Source organism: Oryza glaberrima, chromosome 8 (genome assembly GCF_000147395.1).
Source record: "Oryza glaberrima chromosome 8, OglaRS2, whole genome shotgun sequence".
Lineage (NCBI taxonomy): Eukaryota > Viridiplantae > Streptophyta > Magnoliopsida > Poales > Poaceae > Oryza > Oryza glaberrima.
This window is the reverse complement of record NC_068333.1, coordinates 9,121,577-9,147,579: the sequence shown is the minus strand read 5'-3', so window position 1 is coordinate 9,147,579 and position 26,003 is coordinate 9,121,577. Positions and strand designations below refer to the sequence as shown.

At 44.7% G+C, this 26,003-nt stretch overlaps 1 protein-coding gene across 1 annotated transcript; it reads right to left on the bottom strand.

The window, feature by feature from the left end:
* Positions 1–17,716: 17,716 nt before the first annotated feature.
* LOC127782434 (reticulon-like protein B21) lies at positions 17,717–25,375 on the bottom strand. The gene is made up of 14 exons (XM_052309614.1): positions 24,261–25,375; positions 24,141–24,173; positions 23,965–24,036; positions 23,803–23,868; positions 23,641–23,709; positions 23,445–23,510; positions 23,278–23,352; positions 23,078–23,180; positions 22,887–22,961; positions 22,628–22,790; positions 22,423–22,492; positions 22,025–22,090; positions 18,806–18,928; positions 17,717–18,394 (listed from the first exon to the last, which is right to left on the bottom strand). The coding sequence occupies exons 1-14, from the start codon at positions 24,910–24,912 to the stop codon at positions 18,111–18,113; spliced, it is 1,917 nt and encodes a 638-aa protein (XP_052165574.1). The 5' UTR covers positions 24,913–25,375; the 3' UTR covers positions 17,717–18,110.
* Between the last annotated feature and the right edge of the window lie 628 nt (positions 25,376–26,003).

The following is a 26,003-nucleotide window of genomic DNA, read 5'->3' as shown; positions in this document are numbered from 1 at the left end:
TTTTTCCCTTTTCTCTTTTCTTTTTCCTCCTTTTTCCTTTTCTTGTGCCGTCGGCCCATTCCTTCTCGCGCCGGCCCGCTTCTCCTCCCCTCCCCAAAGTCCTCCCTCCCTCCCTCTCTCCTCGGGACGCCGACAGGTGGGTCCCACCTGTCGGGGTCGTCCCCTTCCTCCGGCCGCCCGCCCCACGTCGGCAACCACCGCCGAAACCGCCGCGCCCACCTCCGCCGCTCCTCCCGCGCCCACGCCGCGTCGCCCACGCGTCCTCCCCACGTCGCCGCCCTCTCCCCGCATCTCCCGGTCCACGCGTGCGCTCGAAAGAGGTGGGATTCGCATTTTGAATCCCCCCATTTCCTCTCTCTCTCTCCTCCCCGCATCGCCGGGGAAATCGGAGGTCCTCCCGGCCACGTCCGCTTCCCCCTCCGCCTATAAAACGTTCCCCGTGCCCTCCTCTTCCCCTTTCCGCTCTCGCCGCTCCCTCCCGTGACTCCTACCGAGCTCGCGCCGCTCGCCGCCACCTCCAACTGCGCGCCGCCGCCACTAGAGCCGCCACCGCGCCAAGCCGCCGCCGCCGTTAGCTTCGCCGCCGCTTGGAGCACCTCGGTCACCGCCTCACATCGCCCGATCCCCTCGGGAGCTCCGGTTTCCTCGCACGTCGGTGAGCCCCTCCATTCCCTTCAACTTCGGCCGGCCATTTTTGTCGCCGCGGGTTTCCTCCAAACCCCTAACCCCTCTCCACTCCCTCCTTAGGTGCCGCCGCCGCCCGTCCACCCCTCCTCGTCGCCGGGTCATCGCCGCCACCTTTATCCCCGCTCCGGTCGCCGCCCTCCGGTGAGGAGCCCCTCTTCTCCCTCCTTCCCACTTTTCCCCGCGCGCCGCCGCTCTCCGCGCGCTCGCCATCACCTTCGGCCGCCGCCGTCGGCCTGTGCGCCATCCGCCGCCGCCGCTCGCGCCGCCGCTTGCCGTCGCCGGTGGTCGCGTGCGCCGCCGCCGCACCCCCATGGCCGGTCGGCCGGCTTTGTGCTGAGCCGAGCCGTGCCAGACCGCCGCCTGCACCGTCCGATCGGCCCCGGGCCGATCCGGGCCGTCGGTCCTGTGGACCGGCGGTGGACCACCCGCGTGGTCCCGGTCCACGGTGGACCGGCCCCTTGAGCCGCTGCCGAGTGGGGCCCGCATGTCAGCGCCCCCTCCCTTGATGACGTCAGCCCTGGGGATTTATTGCGCAGTAATTAATTAAGGCCTTTTCTTTATTAGTAAAAACACAGATAATCTTCTAAAAATCATATCTAATTCATCCGAGCTCCGATTAAGTCCATTCAAGTCTCACTAAATTCATAAAAATGCATAGAATCCATTAAAAATGGTTTTGTTTCCTGTTTCAGTAGTCTTATAGCCTGTTTTGCTTGTGTGCTTTGTTTGTCGCGTAGATTTCGGCCGTTTCGTCGATCCGCGGTTTCTCGAAGACGTTGCTGTGGTTCCATCAATGCGAGAGTAAGGCAAGTCATGCATTACGATTGATCATATTGTACCCAATTTACAAATGTCCCGCATTTCTATTAAATATTGCATTGTTTTACAATATCATGTGGGATGGGTCCTACTACTCAGCCATATCTTGTTTACCTTATGCCATTGATAACTTGGGTCTTAAGATGATTAGATGTTGGATTAGGGATTGCTTAGCTATGCTTAGTTCAACTAGTGCACAAAGGGGGATTACATTAAAGCATAGACTTTGATTATTGGCATAGCTTTGGATTAGTGCCACCGCAATGGTGTTGGTTAATTAAAATACACTACACGGTGGGCTGTGGGTGCATGGTTTTGCTAGTCGTGCCCATGGCGATTAAGGACTGGTTCACGGGATGCCCTGGAAGAACTTACCGTACTTACCACAAGCCAGCGTGGGCAACGGCTGGGCTTATAGTGTAGCTTTCCTCTAGTCGACGTACCCAGGCGAGGGTGGGCGTGATGGAGTTGGGTCGGCCGGGGTGTCCGGTTGATCGGCTTCCGGATTCACCGCGGCACGAAAGGGGGGCTGCCCGTTGCCTGTTGGGGACGGGGGCGAACCCTAAGGTGTGGTGCGATCGGTTAGAGGGGGTTATGCGAAGGGTCCTGTCACGGCCTCTTTCCGGTATGTCGTGGTGGCATGTCGGCGCACGGGAACGTGTCGTGGGGCTGTGTCTTGTGGGTACAGTTGTACACCTCGGATCAGAGTAAAACTATTCGAATAGCCGTGTCCGCGATTATGGGTGGTCGACCAGATTCACCGTGATTAGTCTCACCCCTAGTTAGCTAATGGAACTGGTTAGTTCAGGAGGTGGTTTGGGCCTGTTGTAACGTGGTGTAGCGTTGGACAGTGGTTGGTTAATATTGATAAATCACTACAGCTGTTTTACTGCTTTCAACTACTGCTTTTAAATGCTAGCTTTATGCAAATGAGCCTTTAGCCTCCTTTGGATATATCCTGCATCATACCTTCTCTTCCGGTATGACTTGCTGAGTACAGTGGGTAGTACTCAGTCTTGCTCTCTTTCCCCCACACCAGAGCTGAAGATCTTCCTAGTGGGAGCTGTCTTGTCGAAGTTGGTTTCGTCGTTGCCGTCAAGGATTGCCTGTGGAGTGGAGTCGCCTCGCTGCAGAAGTCAAGTTTCCAAGTCTAGCTCGTTTTATCTTTCTGCTGCATTTGTAATCTTTTATATTTTTGTAAAACGTGGATCTGTATGTCAACAATTGTCATTTGTGTACCCTGGCTGGTCCTGGACAGGGGTTTAATACACATTCAGCTTAGAAATTCTGGTTCGTGAATTTCTGGGCGTGACAATCTTCCAAGTGCTGTTGAAGAACAGAGTCTAGATTGAGATCGGCTATTAAAAATGTGGCTGACATGACCAAGTCCCTCAAAGTCATCTCTGGAACCGACGCCCAAGACATCCAAGCCATCGAAGAAGTAGATCAAATTAGACAACGGGCTGTGTTGGCTATCCAGCGTTACTTGTCTGGATAATTGGTCTTGTAATAGGATAACTTATTTTTGTAATCGGCTAAGAAACTTTTGTACCCCCTTTTGTCACTGAACTGCTGTGCCGATTAATAAATCTTAACTTGTTCAAAAATTCGCAAAAATTTGCAACCGTTCGTATATATGTGCCCCCCTAATTTTATAATGATGAAGGCATTGAAAAAATTATAATTTGGACTAAAGAGGACATAGCCATATCGGCCATTGTACATCGGTAAAACACAACCGATTACGGTATGAAAACGACTAAGGGCGATATAAACATATTGGCCATTTGTACATCGGCAAAACACAACCGATTACAGTATGAAAACGACTAAGGGCGATATAAACATATCGGCCATCTCAAGGCGATGTAAATACATCGGCTATCATGCATCGGCACTATCCAGCCGATCATGCATTAACCCAAACACTTGGGTAATATTTCTTCAAGTATTTGCCATTGAGGGCTCGTCCATAAACTTCTCAATCAAGTCCTTGCAACATATAAGCCCCTTTGGACACAACCTTATGGATTTGAAACGGTCTTTCCCAATTCAGTGACCACTTGCCGAATTTGCTATCTCGAGTTCCTATCGGCAAAATCCATTTCCAAACAAGTTCACCTACAGAAAACACCACTTTCTTGGTGTAATGTCGAGCAATGCGTTCCTTATCCTTAGTAACTTCTACAAGGGCTCTCAATCTTGATTGAACCAAGTCCTCCCTCTCATCGGCCATGAGATTGTAATATTCATCGGCTGTCAACTCATTTTGTAAGTCTGTCCTCCTTGAACCGATTCGCACTTCCCATGGTAAAACTGCCTCATGTTCATAAACAAGTTTATAAGGAGGAACTTGGATCGAACCGTGACAAGCCATCCAATAGGACCACAATGCTTTGGCCAATCTAGTATGCCATTGCCGAGGATAATCGAAAATCTTTCTCTTAATCAATTTGATCAAACTCTTGTTAGACGCCTCGGCCTGCCCGTTAGCTTGTGCATAATATGGTGAAGAATTCAACAATGTGATACCCATGCTATCAGCAAATTGAACAAACTCATCGGACACAAAGATCGAGCCTTGATCGGTTGTAATTGTTTGAGGAATACCAAATCGATAAATAATATGCTCTTAAACAAATTGTATAGCATCCCCCGAATCAACTTTCTTCAAAGGAATCGCCTCTACCCACTTGGTAAAGTAATCGGTTGCCACCAATGTAAACTTATGTCCTTTGCTCGATGGTGGATTAATCATACCGATCATATCGATTCCCCAACCTTTGAATGGCCACGGCTTTGAATTGCTCCGAACTTCTGACAATCTTGACATCCCTTGTAATATTTGAAGCAATCCTCCAACATTGTCGGCCAAAAATACCCTGCACGTCGAAGCAACCACTTCATCTTATGAGCCGATTGATGAGTTCCACAAATTCCTTCATGTACCTCACCTATTGCAACCTTGGCTTGATCGGCACTCAAACATTTAAGCAACACTCCATCAATCGTCCAATAATGCAACTCATCATCCAACAAGGTGTACTTCAAAGCCTTACAGCGCAATTTCTGAGAAGCTGATTGAGATGGATTCTGCAAATAATGATACACATCATACCTCCAATCATCGGCTGTTATCGTGGCAACTTCTATTTTGACATCCTTCATCATCGGGTTGTAACCCAATGCCCCTTGAGCCAAGTCATTAGCTTTGATATTTAGTTCTTGAGATACATGCTTCAAAGTCACCAGCTGAAATCCTTTCATTAACTCTCGGCACTTCTCATTGTAGACGATCAATGTATCATTCTTGCACTCATATTCCCCTGCCAATTGGCTAATCACCTACAAGGAATCGCCCATAATCTTGATAGTATCGGCTTCAACTTCCTTAAGTAATTACAACCCTTTGAGAACCGCTTCGTACTCAACCTGATTATTGGTTGCATAGGGCTTAATAGTACAGGCAAACTCGAAACTTGCCCCCCGAGGAGAAATTATAACCAAGCCGATACCACAGCCATGAGTGCATACTGATCCATCAAAGAACAAAGTCCATGGCACAATTTCAACCGAGCCGATTGAGTCATCACGATGATCAACAATAAAATCGGCTATAGCTTGCCCCTTAATCGCCTTCGGTGATTCATACCGAAGATCAAATTCTGTCAAAGCAAATATCCACTTTCCAACCCTTCCTTTCAGAATTGGAGCCGGTAACATATACTTAACCACATCGGCTTTACATATCACAGTGCATTCATTGGAGAATAGATAACGCCTTAACCTTGTGCAAGAGAAATATAAGCACAAACACAACTCTCTCTTTCCCTTTCAAGCTCCTGAATCAAGACCGAGCCGATTGACTTCTCATCAGCTGACAGATATAATCTAAAAGGTATCCCCTTTTGTGGAGGGATCAAAACTGGAGGAGAGCTAAGATATTTCTTAATATTATCCAAAGTCTTCTGCTGCTCTGCCCCCCCCAAGTAAATTCTTGATCGGCTTTCAATATCAACAGAGGTGTAACAGGTTTTAATCTTCCAGACAAATTAGATATATACCATCTAACAAAATTTATCTTGCCGATCAACTCCTGCAACTCTGTCTTGTCCTCTGGAGGTTGAATCTTCTTAATTGCATTAACACTCCTCTGAGTTATCTCAATCCCCCTTTCATGAACAAGAAATCCCAAAAACTGACCAGCCGATACGCTGAAAGCACACTTTGTCGGATTCATCTGCAGGCAATATTTCCTGGTTCTCTCGAAAACCTTCCTCAAATCGGCTATATGGTTTTCTATTTCTTTTGACTTGACCACCACATCATCAATGTAAACTTCAACCAACCAGCCGATCAGATCATGGAATATACAATTCATGGCTCTTTGATATGTAGCCCCAGCACTCTTCAAGCCGAAAGTCATTACAACCCACTCAAACAAGCCGATTGCACCAGGACATCTAAAAGCTGTCTTATAAATGTCTTCTTCTGCCATAAAGATCTGATTGTAATCAGCATTACCATCCATAAAACTCAATATCTTATGCCCTGAGGTGGCATCAACCAATTGACCAGCAATCGGCATTGGGTACTCGTCCTTTGGGGTAGCTTTGTTTAGATCTCGAAAATCAATGCACACCCTGACTTTGCCATTTTTCTTGATAACTAGAACTATGTTTGAAACCCACTCAGCATATTGGCATGGACGAATAACACCAGCATCATATAAATGTTTAACCTCAGCTTTGACTGGTTCGAGCATATCGGCTTTGCTTCTCCTCGGCGGCTGCTGGTATGGTCTAGCCCTCGGTTTTATAGGAAGCCGATGTTCAACAATCGATCGGCTGAGTCCTGGCATCTCATAATACTCCCAAGCAAAGCAATCTCTATATTCTTTTAAAAGCTCTATCAACTTGGTTCTGAATCCAGGAGATAAATTCTTACTGATAAATTTCGGCCTAGGTCGATCACCTGGACCTATATCAATTTCTTCCAAATCGTCAGCCGACATGCAACCTTGTCCTTGCTTGTCATCGAGATCATCTACTGTATCCTTGGTGTAGACGCTTGAACCCTCCACGACGCCCTCAAAACAATAATTTGGGCTCTCCATCTTCAATTGGATGTATATCACAATCGGACACTTTTAGAAAATCTCCATCCCAAACCTTTCCAGACAAGCAATCAATACCGTCCATCTCCCAAAGAGCTAAATCGGCACTGGCATTGTTAACTGACCTGTCAGCTGGCACGATTTCAATCTTGTCGCCTTGCCATTGAATCAAGCATTGATGCATGGTCGAAGGAATACAACAATTGGCATGAATCCAATCCCTTCCAAGCAACAAGCTATAGGAACCCTTCCCATCGATGACAAAGAATGTTGTAGGGACGGTTTTGCTGCCGACTGTTAGTTCCACATTCAAAACTCCTTTTGTTTCCGATGGATTGCCACCAAAGTCTTTGAGAACCATGTTTGTCTTGATGAGATCTTCAGCACTTCTGCCCAACTTCCTGAACGTAGTATATGGCATCAAATTCACAGCGGCCCCACCATCAACCATCATTTTAGACATCGGCTTCCCATTGACATAACCGTTAATGTACAATGGTTTGAGATGCCGATTCTCTGTCCCTTCTGGCTTTTCAAAAACTGCTTGCTCTGGTGACAAAACCAATTTAGCCGAAGCTTCCTCAACTTCATCAACATCGGCTTGTTTAGCTCCAAATTCCCCAGGCAGTGTAAAAACCATGTTAACCGATGCAGTCACGACACTCTTTCCTTTGACCAACCTCTTTGCTTCATTGGCTTTAGCCTCATCGGCTGTTGGATCCTGCCTTTTAACACACCATTCTTGCCTGGGCTTTGCTTTCTTCAGCCGATGGTTGATCTCTTGCTCTACCTCACGAAAACATTCTCTATTCCTCAACCTTTGAACCCTTCTCTTCTGATTCTTTGTAAAAATACCATAAGGACACCATTGAGTTTTTCTGTCCTCATCGTCTTCTTGATCATGATCTTCGTTCACTGGGCCCAACCTCTGATGAACAGGAATTCTTGTTTGCCTCGGCCGATTGCTTCTATTGTAAGATCGGCTTGAACTTTCTGCAACATCATTGCATCCAGGACAATCTGCGATAGATGGCAGCCTCATACCTTCATTCCAACAGAATCTGAAAAACTCGCAGTCCCATTGAGGATTAAAACCACCATCATCTTCTTCACAATACCTTTCCTGCTGCTGCTTGTCGTATTTCCTCTGATACTTGTTGATAATTCTAGCCGAACTCATCTGAAAGTTTCTATTTTTGCCTCCATCGGCTGTCCTCCCAGATGTATGTACCATGTTCACCGGGAAAGGATTACCATCAACCATCATCGGCTTCTTCGAATCATCAAATTTAATCTTTCCCCCTTCAATGGTCACCTGGATCTGCTGCCTGAAAACTTTTCAGTCATTAGTAGAATGAGAACCAGAGTTATGCCATTTGCAATACCTCCTCTTGCCTAGTTCCTCAGCCGATGGTATAATATGACTAGCAGGAAGTTGAATCTGTTTCTCCCGAAGTAACAAGTCGAAAATCTTATCAGCCTTGGTGATATCAAAGTCAAATCTTTCCTCTTTCCCAGAACTCCTCACCATGGGCATGGCACAACCTTTTTGCTTCTAACCCACTCGGCTGCTGCTACTTCGGTGTCATCCTCTTTGTCAGAACCATACATGTAAGGATACACATGATTGATCTTCTTGAAATTCTTCTTAGCTTCTGCAAACCTTTGCTCATGCAGAGTCACCTTTTGTGCAAGGTGAGATAAGCTTTCAAACTCTTGGGATGAGAATTTCTCTTTAATCGGAGCTATCAAACCTTGAAAAGCCAAATCGGCTAGCTGAGAATCTGTTAGAGCCAAGCTGTAGCACCTATTCCTTGTCTCTCTAAATCTCTGAATGTAATCTTGCACAGATTCATCATGCCTTTGCCGAATTGCTGTCAAGTCAGAAAGTTTCATCTCATGAATTCCACTGTAAAATAGCTATGAAATTGTTTCTCCAAATCGGCCCAACCATTGACATAATTGTATGGTAGAGAATAAAACCAAGTAAAAGCCGATTCGGACAAGGACAAAGGAAATAGCATAACTCTCAGGGCGTCAACAACCGATGCTTCACCACACTGAGCCAGGAATCGGCTGACATGCTCATAAGTCGAAACATTGTCTTGCCCTGAAAATTTTGAGAAGTCTGGAACTTTGTATCGGGCAGGCAATGGAACCCTCTCAAACCACTCAGGGTATGGATGCCGATATAAGTTCCCAGTATCCTTTGGCTTCAGCCCAAATTGCTCCCTCATCACATCTGCGATCATGTCGGCCCACTATCTCTGCTGAGGTGCCCCCTGCGTCTGCTGCTGTATCAGCTCAAAGTGATTGAACTAAGGAGCAAATTGAGGTTGAGGAGACCCCCCTTGGTGGACATGAGGTGAAGGAGGCTGGTAATGATAATTCAAGTGGCCCCCATGATAATTCTGAGTATTCGGCTGGATGTTGCGCACCAAATGTTCAGGAATAATTTGGGGTATAACCGACTGATCTGGTTGCACATTATGAACCAAATGCTCGGGGACAACTTGAGTAGCAACATGATGCCTTTGCTGATTATCAGGTGTCCTCAACCTAGACGATGTATTTAGCAAACTTTGCTGTTGAATCGGCTGAGTAATTTGCTGCCTTGGTGGAGTTTGCTGGCTCGGCAATGCTGGATCGACAGCTCGTGGATTTGGCAAGAACATAGCAGCCACCTGTTCCTGAGTCAACCGATTGATATTTTGCCCACTATGCTGCGGCTGTTCCCAGGTTAGCAATCGAGGATTTATCATTTGCCTTTGTCCCGATGATGTTACAGCCGGTGCAGTTGGAGCAGAAGCTATAGCCTGTGCCATTGGCTGAGTTGATGGTGGGTTGGAAGAACCCTGTTGATTGCCTGTAACCAAAGGCCTATAATTTGGAAAAAACGCCACCTGGCAAATACACTGGTCGTGTAGCTTGATGCTCAGCTACTGTGCCATCAACCACTGTTTTCACCATGTTGGTTAAAGTATTGACTAAGACTCCTGACTGATTGATCAAAGCATGTTGCACAACATAGTCAATCCGATCTTGGAAGTTGTAAAACTGTTGTTGTAATCCACTGCCATTTGGACCAAGATCTTCAACCATGCCCTCCTGAAAACTACCACCTTTGTCGCCTGGTTCACCAGCGATGCCTTTATCGCCTTGAGCTGAGCTTGGACCAACTTCATCGGCAGCAACCACTTTCAGCTTGTATTTCTGCACAATTGTCCCTTTACGGGTTTGTTGGAATGAATTCATGAACTTGTCCTTAACGCTACTCATCATCTGCTCAAGCTCTTGCCTGTGTTTAGCCGACAATTTATCTAGTGTGACTGGAACAATATTTCCATCATGAACTTCAGACCCAGTTGGATTCGGAGGCTTGTGTTGAGGATCTGTTGACTTCGAAGCTTGCTTGTCTCCTGACATATCTGACTTCTAATGGTCCCACCGGGCGTGCCAAAAGCGTGTTAATGTGAAAACACGAGGCCTGGAAGATCTACTGAACTTCAGTGCAGGTCCAAAAATCTTGCCTTTAGGTTTGTGAGCGTGCATTGATTTGATCCTGCAATCAACAAGAAATAAAGACAAAGAAACCGCGGTTAAATCCATAAACGATAGCCGATCGGCTAGTTGCCGATGACATATCATTTATCTCCAAGACGATGTCATCTGTGAATCGATTGGCAATCATGAATAAAATGAAAAAGAACTAAATCTACTCGATCGGCTGTAGATATTAAAATATGTAGTCCTTATGTCGATATATACTTAAATCAAGTGATTGGGATAGATCGGTCGCCATGCTGAGACAGTATAAATCACTTAGATTGAAATTTATACTAACAATGAGACTATATATGTTCATAGCATAGCCGATCAGATAGATCTAGCATGTATCGGCTAATACTCCGATACCACTCTATGTTAAGATATTAAAGCAAGTGAAATATATCAAACAGAAGTGTAAGATATCTAGATGCAACAAGATCTTAACATAAAGGGTAGATCTAGCATATCAATTAAGTACATGAAATATAAGGCTAAATCAGATAAGATCGGCTGAAACTCTGATACTACTATAATCGGCAACCAAAAGCAGGCTAAAGATTGAGATTCTAAGCACGACTTATAAGATCAAACTCAACTGATGCAAATATAAGTATGAAAAGAAGGACAATATCTAGACAATCAAGCCGCTGATTGTTTCATAGGGTGGTAGATATCCTATATAATCTTCTAAGTCAACGTTGGTATTTAACCTAATCAGCTGCCTGGAGGTTAGATAACAATATTGCCAAAGATTATATAGAATATATGATAACTCAACGAATTACATAAACAAGATTAGAGTATCATACAGATGGAAGCACTAATCCCGAGAACGCAAGCCACCATAACAAGTTTTACCTCTAGTTGAAGATTGAAACCGATGCAGCTCAACCCGAAAGCAAGAACTCGTCAAAACAAAACGAAAGTAAAAGGGTGGCGATGCGCTGAGATTGTATTGAATGTGTATTGTTGTATTACATGGGGCTCGGGGTCTATTTATACCCGAGATTACAAAATATGTCCATGTCGGACACGACTCTTATCTTTAACAAACTCTAAGATACCATAAGTCTTTGCGGCAGAATTTTGCGCAAACATATCTCTAAGGAAATTATATAAAATATCCTAATTAATAGATACAATTGCCTTCTCAGGACTCAATCCGTGCATGACAATCCTCATGAAGCACATTAACTCAACCCGACAACGTGTACTGCGTCGCATTGTTGGACTCGGCTCAATTGGCTAACCTTGTCCAACTCGGATTCTGCCGATCCCGGTCGCAGTTGATTCGGACTTTAGCCGATCCTTGCTCTGTTTCCGGAACGATTTCCATCTTGAATTCTGTTTCAGTTTTATCTCCACCTCTGATGCTGAAATTACCAAATTTGGTCATTAACAATTTGCTTGTTGAGAATGGGGGTACAATTGTATTGTCGACGGGCTATACCCTCCTACGGTATTTGTTCATGTATTGGCTAACTCAGGATTCCATGTGTAGTGTTCGAGAGGGAGACGATCAGACAGAGATAGAGATAGAGACGGCGAGACCGAGATAGAAACGACGAGTTGGGTAATTCCCTATGATTGTTCCCTACCAATACGTGTCATCTGTGGGGACAGATCTCCGCACGGCCGGAGAGGCCATTTGACACTAGGGTTATACCCGCCTACGGTATTTGTAGAGTAAGAGAATCGTTGGCGTCAAGGTATGCGAGAGATTGAGTTAAAAGAGACGAGAGAGAAGGATTTTTTATAGAGGTTCATGCCCCCTTGTTAACGAGTAATAGCCCTACTCCTACTGGCCGAAGCTGATGTTGCCTTTATATATCAATATCTCACGAGTACAATATTTGGGATGACCTAATCTACTCTCTGTCCGTCTAGCGACATGAAGCTCTCACATGTGGTCGACGACTAGCATAGTCTACTCTCTCGAATATGAACTCAGCAAGATTGGAGTTGTCTTGTCGTATTGGTTTGTATTCCATGTCCCCTCTCCTCTTGGTGTGTTGTATTTATGTCCTTGGGTGGTCTTTTGTAGGGGTGGAAATGAGCCAGGTCGAGTTTGGCTCGGCTTGCAACGGCTCACAACAAGCTAGGCTTGGCTTGGCTCGGTTTGGTTGGGGAAACGAGCTAAAACATGAGCTCGGCTCGGCTCATTTCCAGGTTCGAGCAAGATCGAGCTGGCTTGCGAGCCTTCCCATTGAAGCACCTCTTTATATATAATTTGTAATCATTAAGAAAAACAATAACAAATCATCGACATGCAAAATTAAAATAATTTTATATTATTCAATTCATCAAAATCTAGATGATAAATTGCATATTGACAAATAATAACTTCACTAGAAAATAAAATCATCCATATAAGTACATGATGGCCTAGGCTCACGAGCCAAACAAGCGGCTCGCGAGCCAGCTTGGTCTTAGCTCATTTCAAGAACGAGCTAAAAAGAAGGCTTGGGATTGGCTCGTTTAGCAATCGAGACGAGCCGAGCTAAGTGAGCTCGAGCCAAGCCCGAGCTAAGCTCGCGAGACAGAGCTTTTTTTCCACCCCTAGTCTTTTGTCCAAGTAGAACCAGAGGGGCAAATTCTACGTCCATTGAGGTTTCCTCTGGTGGCACGATGACAAAACTATTGTTGTGGTCGGAAGGAGTGCCGCCACCGTCGTGTCGGACATCCAGTGAAGGTAGAGTCCTATCACCGGATATATGACGACATCGCGTCGTACGCAGATGCCAAAATTTTGAATCGCAGGGAAGAGTAAAACTCGAATTCTATGTGGTGTTGGAGAGGGAGATGATCAGATGAGACGGAGGCCGTGATGGACATGACGAGTCGGCCAAATTCCTTATAAAACCTATAATAATTTAACTGCTTGCACCAATATGTGTTGTTGCCGCAGCGGCTGGTCCTACCGGCATCGTCCATGGGGATGGACCTCTGCACGGAAGGCGAGGCTATCTGACGGCCAACACAACACATGCGCTTCACGTCGTAGCCGTCGCGCAGGTCGGCAGGCCCTCGCTGGCAACTCGACCCCCGATAAGTCACTCTAGCTCACCGCCAACCTCAAGTCGCGCGTGTTCTTCGAACTTCGTACCATAGCTTGATCAAAGCTTCATGTCCTCTGTACCCCCTAGGTGGGCAGGTTGCAAGGGGTTGTTATTCATTAGGAGCTCCCAGTCGAGCCAATATGCGCCCGTTGCTAACATGAAGGGAGCTACCCAATGCTTCAAATCTCAGGCTAAGCCTTATAGCTACAGTTAAGCCATTTAATGGCAAAATTTGCTACAAGATATCCAAAAAAAAAGTGTAATTAGCTAGGAGACACTGCAAAAATGCATATCAGCTGCGGAACACAAAAAAAAACTGGTAATTAGCTGTTGGACACCCGTAGTATTATTTTATTATATCTAGAGTAAATAGAGAGAAAAATAGCCGTGAATGTACGATTTTGCGGCTCGCATATAGCTCCGACGTCGCAGTGGCCACATGTTCAGCACCGGCGTGGTCCTCATGTTGCAGCAACGACGAGCGTGGGAATGATGCGGAGCCACAGGCCCAGGCGCGTGGGCCCTCTTGAACACCCAGAGAGCTGCCTCGCCAACAACGGCAGCGACAGCGGTGGCAGCGTCGGAGCTGTATGCGAGCTAGACTTGGTAGGCAGGGGCAAAATCGTTTTTTTGAAAGAGAACACAGCAGGGGAGGCCCCTGCTGTTAAGAAATTTTTATTAAAAAGAAAGGGTACAAATTACAACAGATTGATCCAGCTTATAATTACATCGTGATATCTCGCATTAGTCCTAGAAGGAGATCACTCTTCAAGAGTTGCCTCCAAGAAGACAAAGAAGGAATTTTTTTTTATCAAAAATGAAACCATTCATTTGCTTCCAAATATTCCAAGCAGCATATAGAAACTTCTCCATAAGCAAAATCGTATTTTGGCAACTGTTTCTCTCTCCATTTCCTTTTGGATATTATAAAATAGGGAAATTTTGTTACAGGACACTTCGACTTCATGGTTTTAGCCATAGGACACCAACTGAACTCACTTTTAGGGGGAAAACACTCCATAAATATGGTAATTTGCCAATGGACACTGCACCAATTAAAATAATAATTTCCGGTTGAAGAGGAAGGAGAAATCGCGTGAAAGTTCTAAAATGTCCTTGGGCCCACATGTCATATCTTCCATCTTTCTTCAACCGGGAGCGCCGTCATCTGCGGAGTTGAGCGCCAGGAGCACCGACAGTCGTGCGGCGGTAGCTGTCCCGGTTGTGGCGGCGGCGACGCCAACGACGACGCACGGCGATGGCGGCTATGGCAACTGCGGCGCGGTGGTGACTACGCCTTCGCCGCGTGGGGCGGCGGTGGCGAGGGTGAGGACCACGATGAGGAGGCGGCGGCGGATGGCCTCGAGATCAAGATCCTGGCGCGCGGCGGCGACAGCTGCGGCGGCTTTGACGACGACGGTAGCACTATGTGCAGGTGATGGCCGCCGTCGGCCATGGCAGCCGCGTCGGCATGGCGACGGCGAGTGCGGCAGTGGCGATGGCGACGACGACGACGACGATGGCGCGAAGACGGACGGTGGTGACGGCCGGCCAGAGGAGATCAAGAGAGATCGGAGAGGTGGGACAGGTCGTGATGGGGATCCACCGCGCATCCAGGACGGTGCGGTGCTCGGGACGGTGCAGGACGGGGTGCGGCTACTGTTGCGGCTCCCGTTGCTGCTGTACCCAATCTTGCCGGAGGAGAGCAAGTGGCGGGCGAGCTATGGGCAGGAGGACGTGCTGTCGACGAGCGACCTGAAGCAGATGTGGGTGCGGTTCAAGAAGGTGCCACGCGGCAGTGGCGCGGGGGTGACCAGCATCGCCTAGGAGAAGATAGAGAGAGAAGAGAAGAGAGATAGGAGAGCTGACATGTGGGCCCAAGGGCATTTTTGACATTTCACATGATTTCTCTCTCCTCTTCAACCAGAAATTATTATTCTAATTGGCGTGATGTCCATTGGCAAATTACCACATTTATGGAGTGTTTTCCCCCAAAAGTGAGTTCGGGCGGTGTCCTACGGCTAAAACCACGAAGTCGAAGTGTCCTATAGCAAAATTTGCCTATAAAATAATATCGTGGGTGTCCAGCAACTAATTACCAGTTTTTTGCGGTGTCATATAGCAGATACATGTTCTTGTGGTGTCCCCTAGCTAATTACATATTTTTTATGTCCTATAGCAAATTTTGCCAGCAAGTAACAAGCAAGTATGGCAATATTTAGGCTGGTGCCAAAGGCTGAGTCTTAGACAAAAGAACCTAGCTAATCTAAATGCAGTGCATTTACTATTTTAAATACTAGGTGAAACCCCGTGCATTGCTGCAAGAATTTATTATGATAGCACTAATTAAAATTAATGTACAAGATAGCCAGACAATATAAACTTATTTAAGTTGATGTGATTTGTATGTTTATTGGGTTTATGTTAGTTTAAATTTAAATAGTATACACAATGATGATTCAAATGTAAAACTAAGCTGATGTGGCTTTATGAGAGAAGAAAAGGAGGGAGATAGTTTGGATCATAGATTAGTCATCTAAAGGCTAAAAACGATTGAGGTGATATGACTTCTTAAGAGAAGAAAAGGAGGGAGATAATTTGAACCATAGATAATCATCTAAGGACAAAACAATTGATGTGATATGGCTTAATGAGAGAAGAGAGAGAGCACATTAACTAAGTTAGGAGTTAGGATGGACAATATAGGTATATATGATATTATAAAAAAAGATGAAGAGACATATTGAAATATTATGTGAATTATGTGAGATGATGATTTAACATGCTTATATTTGAAAAGCTATAAAATATAATAAACTATAAAATTATTAATAATATAACATGCTTGTATGATGTTTAAATGTAATAATTGTTAGTGAATGATGAGGTGTCATCTTTGCATGTTAAACTTTAGGATTTATTAGGCTCTAAATTTATATTAAGAGATGATACACTCATCACATGGGTAGACACAGAAGCGTAGGAAACAAAGCCCAATAGATCAACAATTTTTCACGAAGTATATGTGATCTTGGTCCAAGATTCCATGGGTCGGCCTGGGCCTATGACCAAACCAAATCCCAAGCTGATCAGTTTACATATACATGGCCAAATTTGATGGACGAATGAAAATGCTAGATTTTTTTGGGATGTCCATGATTTGTTCCATTGGTGATTGTTCGAGTCTCCTCTTCTCTTTAGCTTTATGACATGCCTGCTATCTATAATCTATGTGCATGTTGTGGTAGCAGTCTACGGTAAGGTCCCATTTAGTTTAGCTTATTGAACGGATTATTGTGTAGATTGTCTATTTATATTATAAACATTGCTTAAACATTTTAAGAAATAAACTTAACAAGTAGCTACAACAAGTAGTTGGAGAAAGTTGTTTCTAAAATGTTTTTTTTTAGCATGGGGCAAACAATCCGTTTCAACAATAGGTTTTGAAGAGTGCTAATGTTGTTTGCACCCTTGTTTTATTTTTTGTATTTGCAAAGTTTTTTAAAGGTGGAGCGTAGAAAAATGAATGCCTGAGAATTTTCTTTAAATGTTCCATGCATGATATGCCAAAATTGTTTTGTCCTTGGCATAATTTGGAAATACATAGTCTTAATTGGACTGAATTGAGCATTTGAAAGAGACTTGGGCTTCACTACAATGTCTTAACTACCAATATCTTTTTATTCACAATTGTGATCCGTACGGTTTCAGTCCACATGAGTCAGTTTGTAGTCGGAATATTTTGGAAGCCCTAATGGATCTCAAAGATGAGGTCTTCACATCATTTTTTTTGCATAACGTGCAAACATGTTTGCAATCAGGCGTGTGCAGTTTTTACTTTCTTTGAGCCTTTAGCTGTGTAACTCAACTTCCCTCTATCAATATAGGGACAATTTCGTTTCTAACCCTGCTTTGTTGTCTAATATTGATTTTACCCCTACTTTTAGGGTTTTCGTTTTTTGCCCCCACTTTTTTTAACCGAACTATTGTTTTGCCCCTACTTTGGATGGTAAAGTTAACGGTGTTAAGTAATTGGCAAAATGACATTTATGCCCTCTCATATATACCTGTTCATTAATTATATCTTTGCCCCTATTTTATACATGTAGCTTTAGCACTTTATTTTGTGAGTATATTTAAAATTAAATGAAACACATTGACTAATATCTAAAGGGAAGAGATAATTACATTTTACAAAATGTTGTCAAAATTTTGTTTAAGTTCTATCAAAATGCTGAAATTTTGTCAAAATTCCATCAAATTCAGAATTTGGCCAAATTGTTATACTAGTCAATGTGCGTCATCTAGTTTTAAATATACTCCCAAAAATAAAGTTCCAAAGCTATATGTATAAAATGGGGGCAAAAACACAATTAATGAACATACATGAGAGGGTATAAATGTCATTTTGTCAATTACTTAACGCCGTTAACTTTACCATCCAAAGTACGGGCAAAACAAGCGTTTGGTTAAAAAAATGAGGATAAAAACGAAAACCCTAAAAAGTAGGGGTAAAATCAATATTAGACATCAAAATAGGGGCGGAAACGAAATTGCCCCATTAATATAACACCAGTCAATCTGATTAGCTGTTTGAAAAAAAAACATCAATTTTTGCATGTACGTTTTGTGTTATGCATGGCTAGTGTAGGCTGTAGATTTGTAGCAGAAATTAAAATTTCTGAAATGGAGGAAGTGAGATGTGTGGAGAAATATATTAATTTCTATAGCCATTCTATTATATGGAACTCCTATGTGTGGATCATACTCATTATTTCCGTGAACCATTTCGTGACATTACGTCCTCTCAACCCAAAACTACCACAATGTAAAAAAAATGAAAGAAAAAAAAAACATACGGCATCCACAGATTTGTCCTGTCACCTAGGCTGGATGCCACCCCTCACTCTCAGCCTCTCCCTTGCAAACTCGCCGGAGACTGGCGTCCGGCGATGCCGCGCCGGCGCCGCTGCCCCAAATCCCTGTGCCGGCTCGTGGTCGTGCGCCTTGGCCGGGCTTGATCTAGCAGGAGTTTCTTCCTGCGGTGACTCATCGTCGCCGGTGGCGGCGGCGGTGGCCTCCTGTGAGTCCTCCACCGTGCTGCTCCAGCCGTACTCCATCATCCGCTGCTGGTAGCACTTCATGGCCACCACCAGCATGAACACTGCACATACACAGCAGAGGTTGATGGTGATCAGCACTCCAAAATACCACACAGTGTAGGAAGTTTTTTCTAGAGTTTGGGAGTTACAGATTGGTGCCAACAATCAACTATCTTATAGTTTCTAGTACAAATTGTAAGACCATTATTTCTCACTCTCACATTTCTATTAGATTTCTCAATTATTAGTGTCTTACGGGAGATACTATCTGCAACTCTTTGTGAACTCATTTGTCACATCACTCTCTCTTACTCAAATCCGTCCTAAAGTATAAATGATTTTAGGTTACTACGAATCTGGAAACAAACACATTTAATTCTATTCATACTAGGTGAGGTGGAGCACTGAGACTGTGGAAACTGTTGTGAGTGCAGGATGGATCGTGGATGCTTTTACAGGCAGAAGGTAGTTACCAGCCCAGACACGAGCAACCGTGGATGAGACGTTCCAGACAAGGGTGAAGACGGCTGCCACGACCGCCTTCTTGTGGGAGCAGGACTCCCATCCATCCCTGAACCTCTCCAGCCAAAACCTCCCTGCCATGGACAGGAAAAGACACTTTAATTTCGTTCCAATAAACACATTTCAATTTGTACAATAAGAAAATCACACACAAAAAAGAGAAAAGAAATATTAGTTAAGCTCAAGTTCTTTTTGCATTATGGTAATCCAGGCCTTCAGCCTAGGGGGTAGTATCATGTTCAACTAATTGCAGTTTGCTTACTGCCCTGTTTGTCGGATTCCTGACATCTTACCTTTTTTTGAGTATCGCTTTATTCATCAGAACGGACTAGACATTATGATTAAGGGTAAGTAAAGTTGGGTTTAATTAAGTAACCTAATCAATGTCCCGAAAAACAAAAGATGGAGATATAACCGAGGATAAAGATAGCCATGCTTTTTATCCCTCCTTTTGAGCTTTCTTTTCCTTTGGAAAGCAAAATGGATTGGTGCCGCTGTTGCTCCATACTCCGTAGCCTAACCTATGAGAGAGATGTATTTCTTCCATTTTGTCATATATGTCTGATTTCCGTTATCAACAGGAAATTTTGTGCTATCAAATGAAATGAGGAACCTTTAGAAATGGGAAAAAAAGACGTGGACATTAACCTTTGGAGAGTGACAAGCTATCTACCGGCTTCACTAGTCACTATACAGTCGTGAGAAATTCATGGATTTGGTATATATAGTAAATTTATTATATGTGGTGCACCTTTTGATCACAATCAACATCATGAAATGTTGTTCCCCCACCTCATTATGGTTTTTAATTGGTACAGGTACCAGAAAATCACCTCAAGTTCTAATCAAATTAAACAAGTGTCAGATATGGCAGCAGAACATCATCATTTTGTTTAGAGCGTCCCTGATTAATTTTCAGAGCTGCATCTGGCATGGGTTGGTGGTGGGTTGGTAAACAAACAAATATTAGGACCCCACAAAACAGTCATGTATGTGGTGCTTGTGGAGGGGGAGTGACCAAATGCCCAACACTTCACATGCAAAAGAGCAAAGCTAGGAAGCTTCAGTACTGACGGGTACATGCCTAGATCAAAGAATCCCAATGCAAGCAGACACCAACATTTTTTTGTGTAACAGTGCAATTTCATCCTGCCAGGGTTACTGGTACACATGATGACCATGAAGCGTCCTCTGCCTAGGATGGTTCTCATGGTTAACTACAAGGTTCTCAAGTATCATATGGAAGGGGAAAATTAAAATGAGTATATTTGAAGGTACTGAGCTATGTAACCATTTTATAAGTTCCATGAGTAAAAGAAGAGTAGAGGTCCTCACAGGACTATACCTGTCATTTTCTGGCTGTAATGGAGAAATTGATACTCTTAACCAGCTACCCTAGTGATGTGACTACTAGAAAAAAAATGTGACTAATTAAATGGTGATTAAAGGCACTTGACAGTGGGCAAGCTAGGCTTGATGTCTACTCTAGCACGTACTACCATCAGTTTATGTTTAATTTGGTCAACAAAGAGACAAATCTATGGTCCAAGCAGAGAGGTCAAGAGTAGTTAAAGCTGGAGCTCTGGTTCAAATTAATTTTGTTGTCATATATCACAAGGTGACAGTGCATACGTTCTACTCCGTAGTATAATTTTAGGACACTAACCAAACAGTAAAACTCTATAACATCAGCTACTATGACAGAGTTGGTGGCCAGAATAGTGGCCCACTAATCCACAATCACTTGCTTTTGCTTTTCATGCTAATATGCCTTTCTCCCCAGACAATATTTTTGGAATTTCTTTATCTTTTCAGATATATTAAAGGCACGCTATGGTGATCATATAGATAATGAAATAAAGGTAAAATGCAACATATTAGATATTTCGAAATAAGCTTTATGTTTGCTAATGTATTGTTAGTACTAGTGAAAATTTTAACAATGAACTATTACCTCATGATAGCATTGTAAGACAATCCTTAGCCGTTGGTAAAGATTCTTCTTAACTTTGCCCTTGAAAAGAAAAAGGGAACAAAGGAGGCGTGGGTCACTTGAGACAGCATCAATCAGTGTTGTAAATATCCTTTGACAGCCAAAGCATCTCAATGACAATCAAGCCCATGTTGACCACGCGACAGCTCGCACGTGCAAAAGGTAGGAGGAATAACCGTGCATGCTCTCCCTCCAATGCAAAAGTCACCTCTGCTAATTTACCTTTCCTTCAAAGCTACAAGTTACCGGCTTACTCTCACTTTCTACCATCAGTCACAAAACCTAGGTCCAATTGTAGCTTTGTTTATTAGCTAATGTATTATTAGTACTAATACTTTGTTCCAAAACAGAAGTCACCGGTTTACCTTTTTACCATCAGTAACAAAGCCCTAGGACTAACCACATTCCCATTCTTAGTTTTCGCCCCCCGAGTGATTTCTTAGTTTACTATTACCTAAATGTAGGTTAAATAGTAGTAGTACAAATTAGTCTTGGTTCTCCTTGGAAGTGGTAAAGAGTAAGTAAAGGTCAATTCAAGTATTTGCAGTTTGTTTCCAATCAACATGAATTTAGATGGCATGTGAGAAACAGTTAATCAAGCATGGTGACAGCCTGATGGACTAGTTTTGGAACAATCTTATTTGGCTCTATTGCAGATCATAACCCAGAAGATGCAGAAAAGGACTAATCTTCAGAGAAGGGTTGATTCACAACCCTGATGTACTGGTACAGTGGAGTACTGCTACTTATAGTACATATATGTCTCAATGTACTCTCCCAAATACCATTGTCCTTAGCTCAACAAAATTCTTCTACCCTTCTCCATAATTTACCTAGCTCAGTAATTTACAGTCTCTCTAGCTAGTCCTACCCGTGCACATGCCCAAGTGCCTCGGGGGACCAGTAAAAGCAGTGACCAATGTTACCAGATCCAACAACCTCAACTCTAAAAATAAAAAATAAAAAATGGTATTCTTGCATGTTGAAAGTGAACAGAAGGTGTGAAAGTGATGAGTCACTGGAAATAGGGCCCCACTAATGGTAGAATTCAGTGGGGCCGCTTTGTCGGTGACTGAGTTAGGTTATTCTTGCATGTTGTCTTTCTGTGCATGGTACTTTGGTGATGCAGAAGAATACAAAGAAATTGCGGTTAAAACAAGAGAGCGCTTGGACTTACCATATCTTGCAAGCTGGGTGGAGTAAGATGAGCACACCTTCGGAATGATGAAGACCCCAAAGAACACTGCAAACAAGGCCAGATCAAAGGTACAAAAATGTCAGTGTGACCAGTATTGCTATAGATCTTTAACCTTTATCTGTACAAGCAACAGCACTTCTTGATGCCTGTGGTCCTAGCATCATACAAGGTTTTTTAAGCTAAGATTGTGCAGAAGATACTATTTCATCACACCTATTTCCTCAAAATTGTTCATATGAACATTAGTTTGGCTGTGATTTAAAGCACCATGAGGTTGTTGAAATGAAGAAAGAGATGAGGCTGTAGAGACAGGAGGATATGTACAGGCTACAGACATAAAACACTTTGCATGTGTGCATTGTTCCATTGGTACTTACCCAGTTTTGCCAGTGTCCAGAGGGTGACAAAGTTGCCACACCGGGCCATTGCAAACAGCAGGAGTGCCAGCTGCAGAGCACATGTAGAGTCCCTCTGTCAGTACAAATCTAGCTAGAGATGTGTCCATATGCATGCATCTACTACTCCAGTGATTTTGCCAAACTCTGTAGCATTTACAGAAGCAGACAATGGCCCCTTTTTTACCTTCATGGTTGTTGCAGGCTCACCAGAGAAGAGGGACCTTAGATTCAGGAGCACCTCATTGATGTAAGGCAGAACAAGCCTGAGCAGCCAGATGGCCTCCTCCTCCCCCACCAGGTACCTTTCACCACTCCTCTCAGCATCATCACAGTCCACATTCTCTCCCCTGAATTGATGATCAAATAAAAGATTAGCTCACTTTCAACAAGCTGGTTAATTATGTGATTATTATTCAGATAATCTGGATAACAATCATTACTACCTGTTAAGTATGGACTTGCTAAGGAACCTTAGACCAAGGTAGACTAGGCCAAGATATGAAGCTGCTGTGATTGTGCTGCAAGATTTATAAATTTGAAGGGAAAGGTCAACAAATTTTGACAGTTAAACAGCTTTGAGAATTCAGACTTAACAAAGTGACAGTGCAGTAATAAATACTGAACAGTGGCTTACTTATAGTTTAGGTCTTTGGCATAGGAGGAGGAGATCAGTAAAAAAGTCCCTAATCCAAAGACAAGTGTAGACTTGGAGACATCTCTCCACATGACCAAATCCACTAAAAAAACAACGCGAAACAAGAAGAAGAAAGAAAACCATCAATTCCAATTTCATTAACTAGAAGCATCTTTCCTACAAAAGGAAAAATAACTGACCAATATTCTGCATTCTTCCATTGCTTCTGCTGGGTACTGATGGCCTGCCCTGAATCTCCTCGTACTCTTCTTCGACTTCAGGGGAAGAAATCAACTTCCATATTCAGAATATACCAAAATGGTAGGAGAAAGCAATTCAAGGAATAGCAGAAACAAATGGCACTAACCAGGAGGAGCACTGATTGGATCTTGCTTGGGAATCCGGCGGCCGTTCAGTGGCGACGCTTTTTTCTCTGAAGAAACCGAGAAACCACAAAAATTGGAGTCACATGACGCAGGAGATGACAAGATTGCTTTCGAGTTGATCTCTTCTTTCCCCCCAAAAGTTCTCCAAAAGAAGACAAATGATTTCGTCAAGGTTACCTGGAGAAGATTTAGCTGGCTCTGCGTTCGTCATCCGGTGAATTATCACTGGCATAGCCTTCTTCTCCACTGCATTTTGGAAATATTCGAGATGAATGGTGAAACAGAACGAAATTCACCTAAAATTGGTACAGGTTTTGCATCCACGGAGGAGGAATTCACCTGGTGGAATAGTCACTGGCTCTGGGTTCACCGCCCGGAGATCAATTGTTGCGGCAAGCTTCTTTACTGGATCACCGGAAAATTCTTGGCACGATGAAACAAAAGAAAAAAAAGACAAATAAAGGTAAAATTAAAGTGGCCAAGAACTAGGCCGAGTTCTACCTGGAGGCTTGACTGGCTCCGGATTTGCCGCTCTCTCATCCTCCACTGAAGTTGGGACAATCTTAACCCCTCCTAATTTAATTTTCACCCAAATGATCGCACAATTAGAGCGCCATGCAAAAAACAAACAGAAAATGAGAATGGAATTTGCAAATTTGGCTGAATTGGCGTCTCACTTTTTGTCGGTGGCTCAAGATCTTGGTCATCCACTGAGAAATTGTGGGGGAAAAAAAGAATCAATACCAAATTCATCAAGAAATCCTGGTGATGGCAACACTGGAGGAGTTGATACTTGCCTTGATGCGGAGCTGTTGATTTTGCAGCTTCGTCGTCGTCAATGGCCATGTGATCTTGGTCGAGCACCTCCTTCTCCTCCTCCTCCTCCTCATCCTCTGCTTCGAGCTCTTCTTCCAATTCCTCCTCGTCCTCCTCCTCCTCTGTTTCCTCATCCAAATTGTTGGTTTCCGGCACTTCCACCACAACCACCTCCTTGACCTCGGCGGCAGCGGCGGAGGCGGCCACTTTCTTCTCCGGCGTGGTGACCCTGGTGACGGAGCGCTTGGCGGTGGTGACGATCCCGACCGCCGGCGCCGCGGCGGCAACGGCGACGTCGGAGCGCGACTTGCGCAGGTCCCCGATGGCGGTGACGGGCTCGGACGCCTTCCAGTTCCGCCTCTTCTTAGCCGCGGCCGCCGCATTCGTCGACCCCGACGCGCCACCGCCGCCGTCGCTCTGGTTGCGCCTGAGGCGGCGGTAGACCCTGAGCCCTTCCTCGTCGGCGTCGTCCCCGCCGGCGCTGAACACCTTGACCCCTCCCTTCACCTCGTCCATCTTCATCCTCGTCTCCCACACCGACGCCGCCGATGCCGCCGCCGCCGCCGCACCGGCACCCCTCGGCACCGACAGCCGCCTCCTGGTGGCGACCCCACCCGTGGTCTGCTGCTGCATTCTCCTTAATTTGTTGGTCGCTTGCGTTTGCCGCCTTGTGATGCGGGTGCGGGTGCGGGTGCGCTCCCACCACGACACCACTGCTCTGGAGACTGGAGGAGGAAGCAGGAAGGAAGAAGAAAGCTGTGTCAGCTGCTGCTCCTCCTGGGCGGGGTCTGAGCCTGACACCGGCTTGGCTTGCGTTGCACTCAAACTGCCTCTCTCTCTCTCCTCGCAGAGTTAACTGGGTGAGTGAAGTGAACAAACGAATCTGAGGTTGTTTTTTGAGGTGGTGGGGGCTGATGCCTGAATCCTGATGGATGGAGGAAGGGAAAGCTTTTGGCGGTGGAGGTGGGTGAGCTCCCTGCCTGCCTCCGATCCTCTGCCGCTCCGCTGCTGCTGCTCTGGTTGATGGGGATCTTGGATGCTACTAGTACTGCCACTGCGTTTGGTTGGTAAGGAGAGAGAAGACGACGATGGTGGTGGATTGCATTTGTTTCCGTGCGTGTGTGGGTTGCATTCCACTTTGGTCATGTGACTGCGTCCAATGGCCACCTCGCCTCCGCCACGGCCCACGGGCTGCCTCTCCCCTGTCTTGCCTGCCTCGTGTGCACATCAATTCGGTATCTGTATGGGTGGGTGCATGCGTGAGGCGTGGAGACGACGTTTCACCGTTGTCGAGGGCGGGTGGGGAACGTCCGATGGGAGCTGGCTGCGCAGATCGGACGGCTCAAGCTCGTTGGTCATGTTTCATGTGGAAAAAAAAAAGCTCATTGACCATTTTAACATAAATTTTGGTACATGACAAACGTGACTTTGCGGTTTTAGTTATGCGACACCATGCAATGACTTACGGGGAATACACTATATAAACGTGGAAATTAGTTCATATACATCACATCAGTTACAATATTCGTTTCTAGTTAAGCAGGAGAGAGAAATCACGTGAAACTTCAAAAATACCTCTGAGATCACTTGTCCTATCTCCCATAATTAGGGGTGGGCGTTCGGTCAGACCGAAAAATTCGGTCTCGGTTTTCAGTTTTTCGGTCAGTTTGGTCTTTGCAAACTCAGAACCGAATTTCATAAAAAAAACTCAGGACCGGCAAATT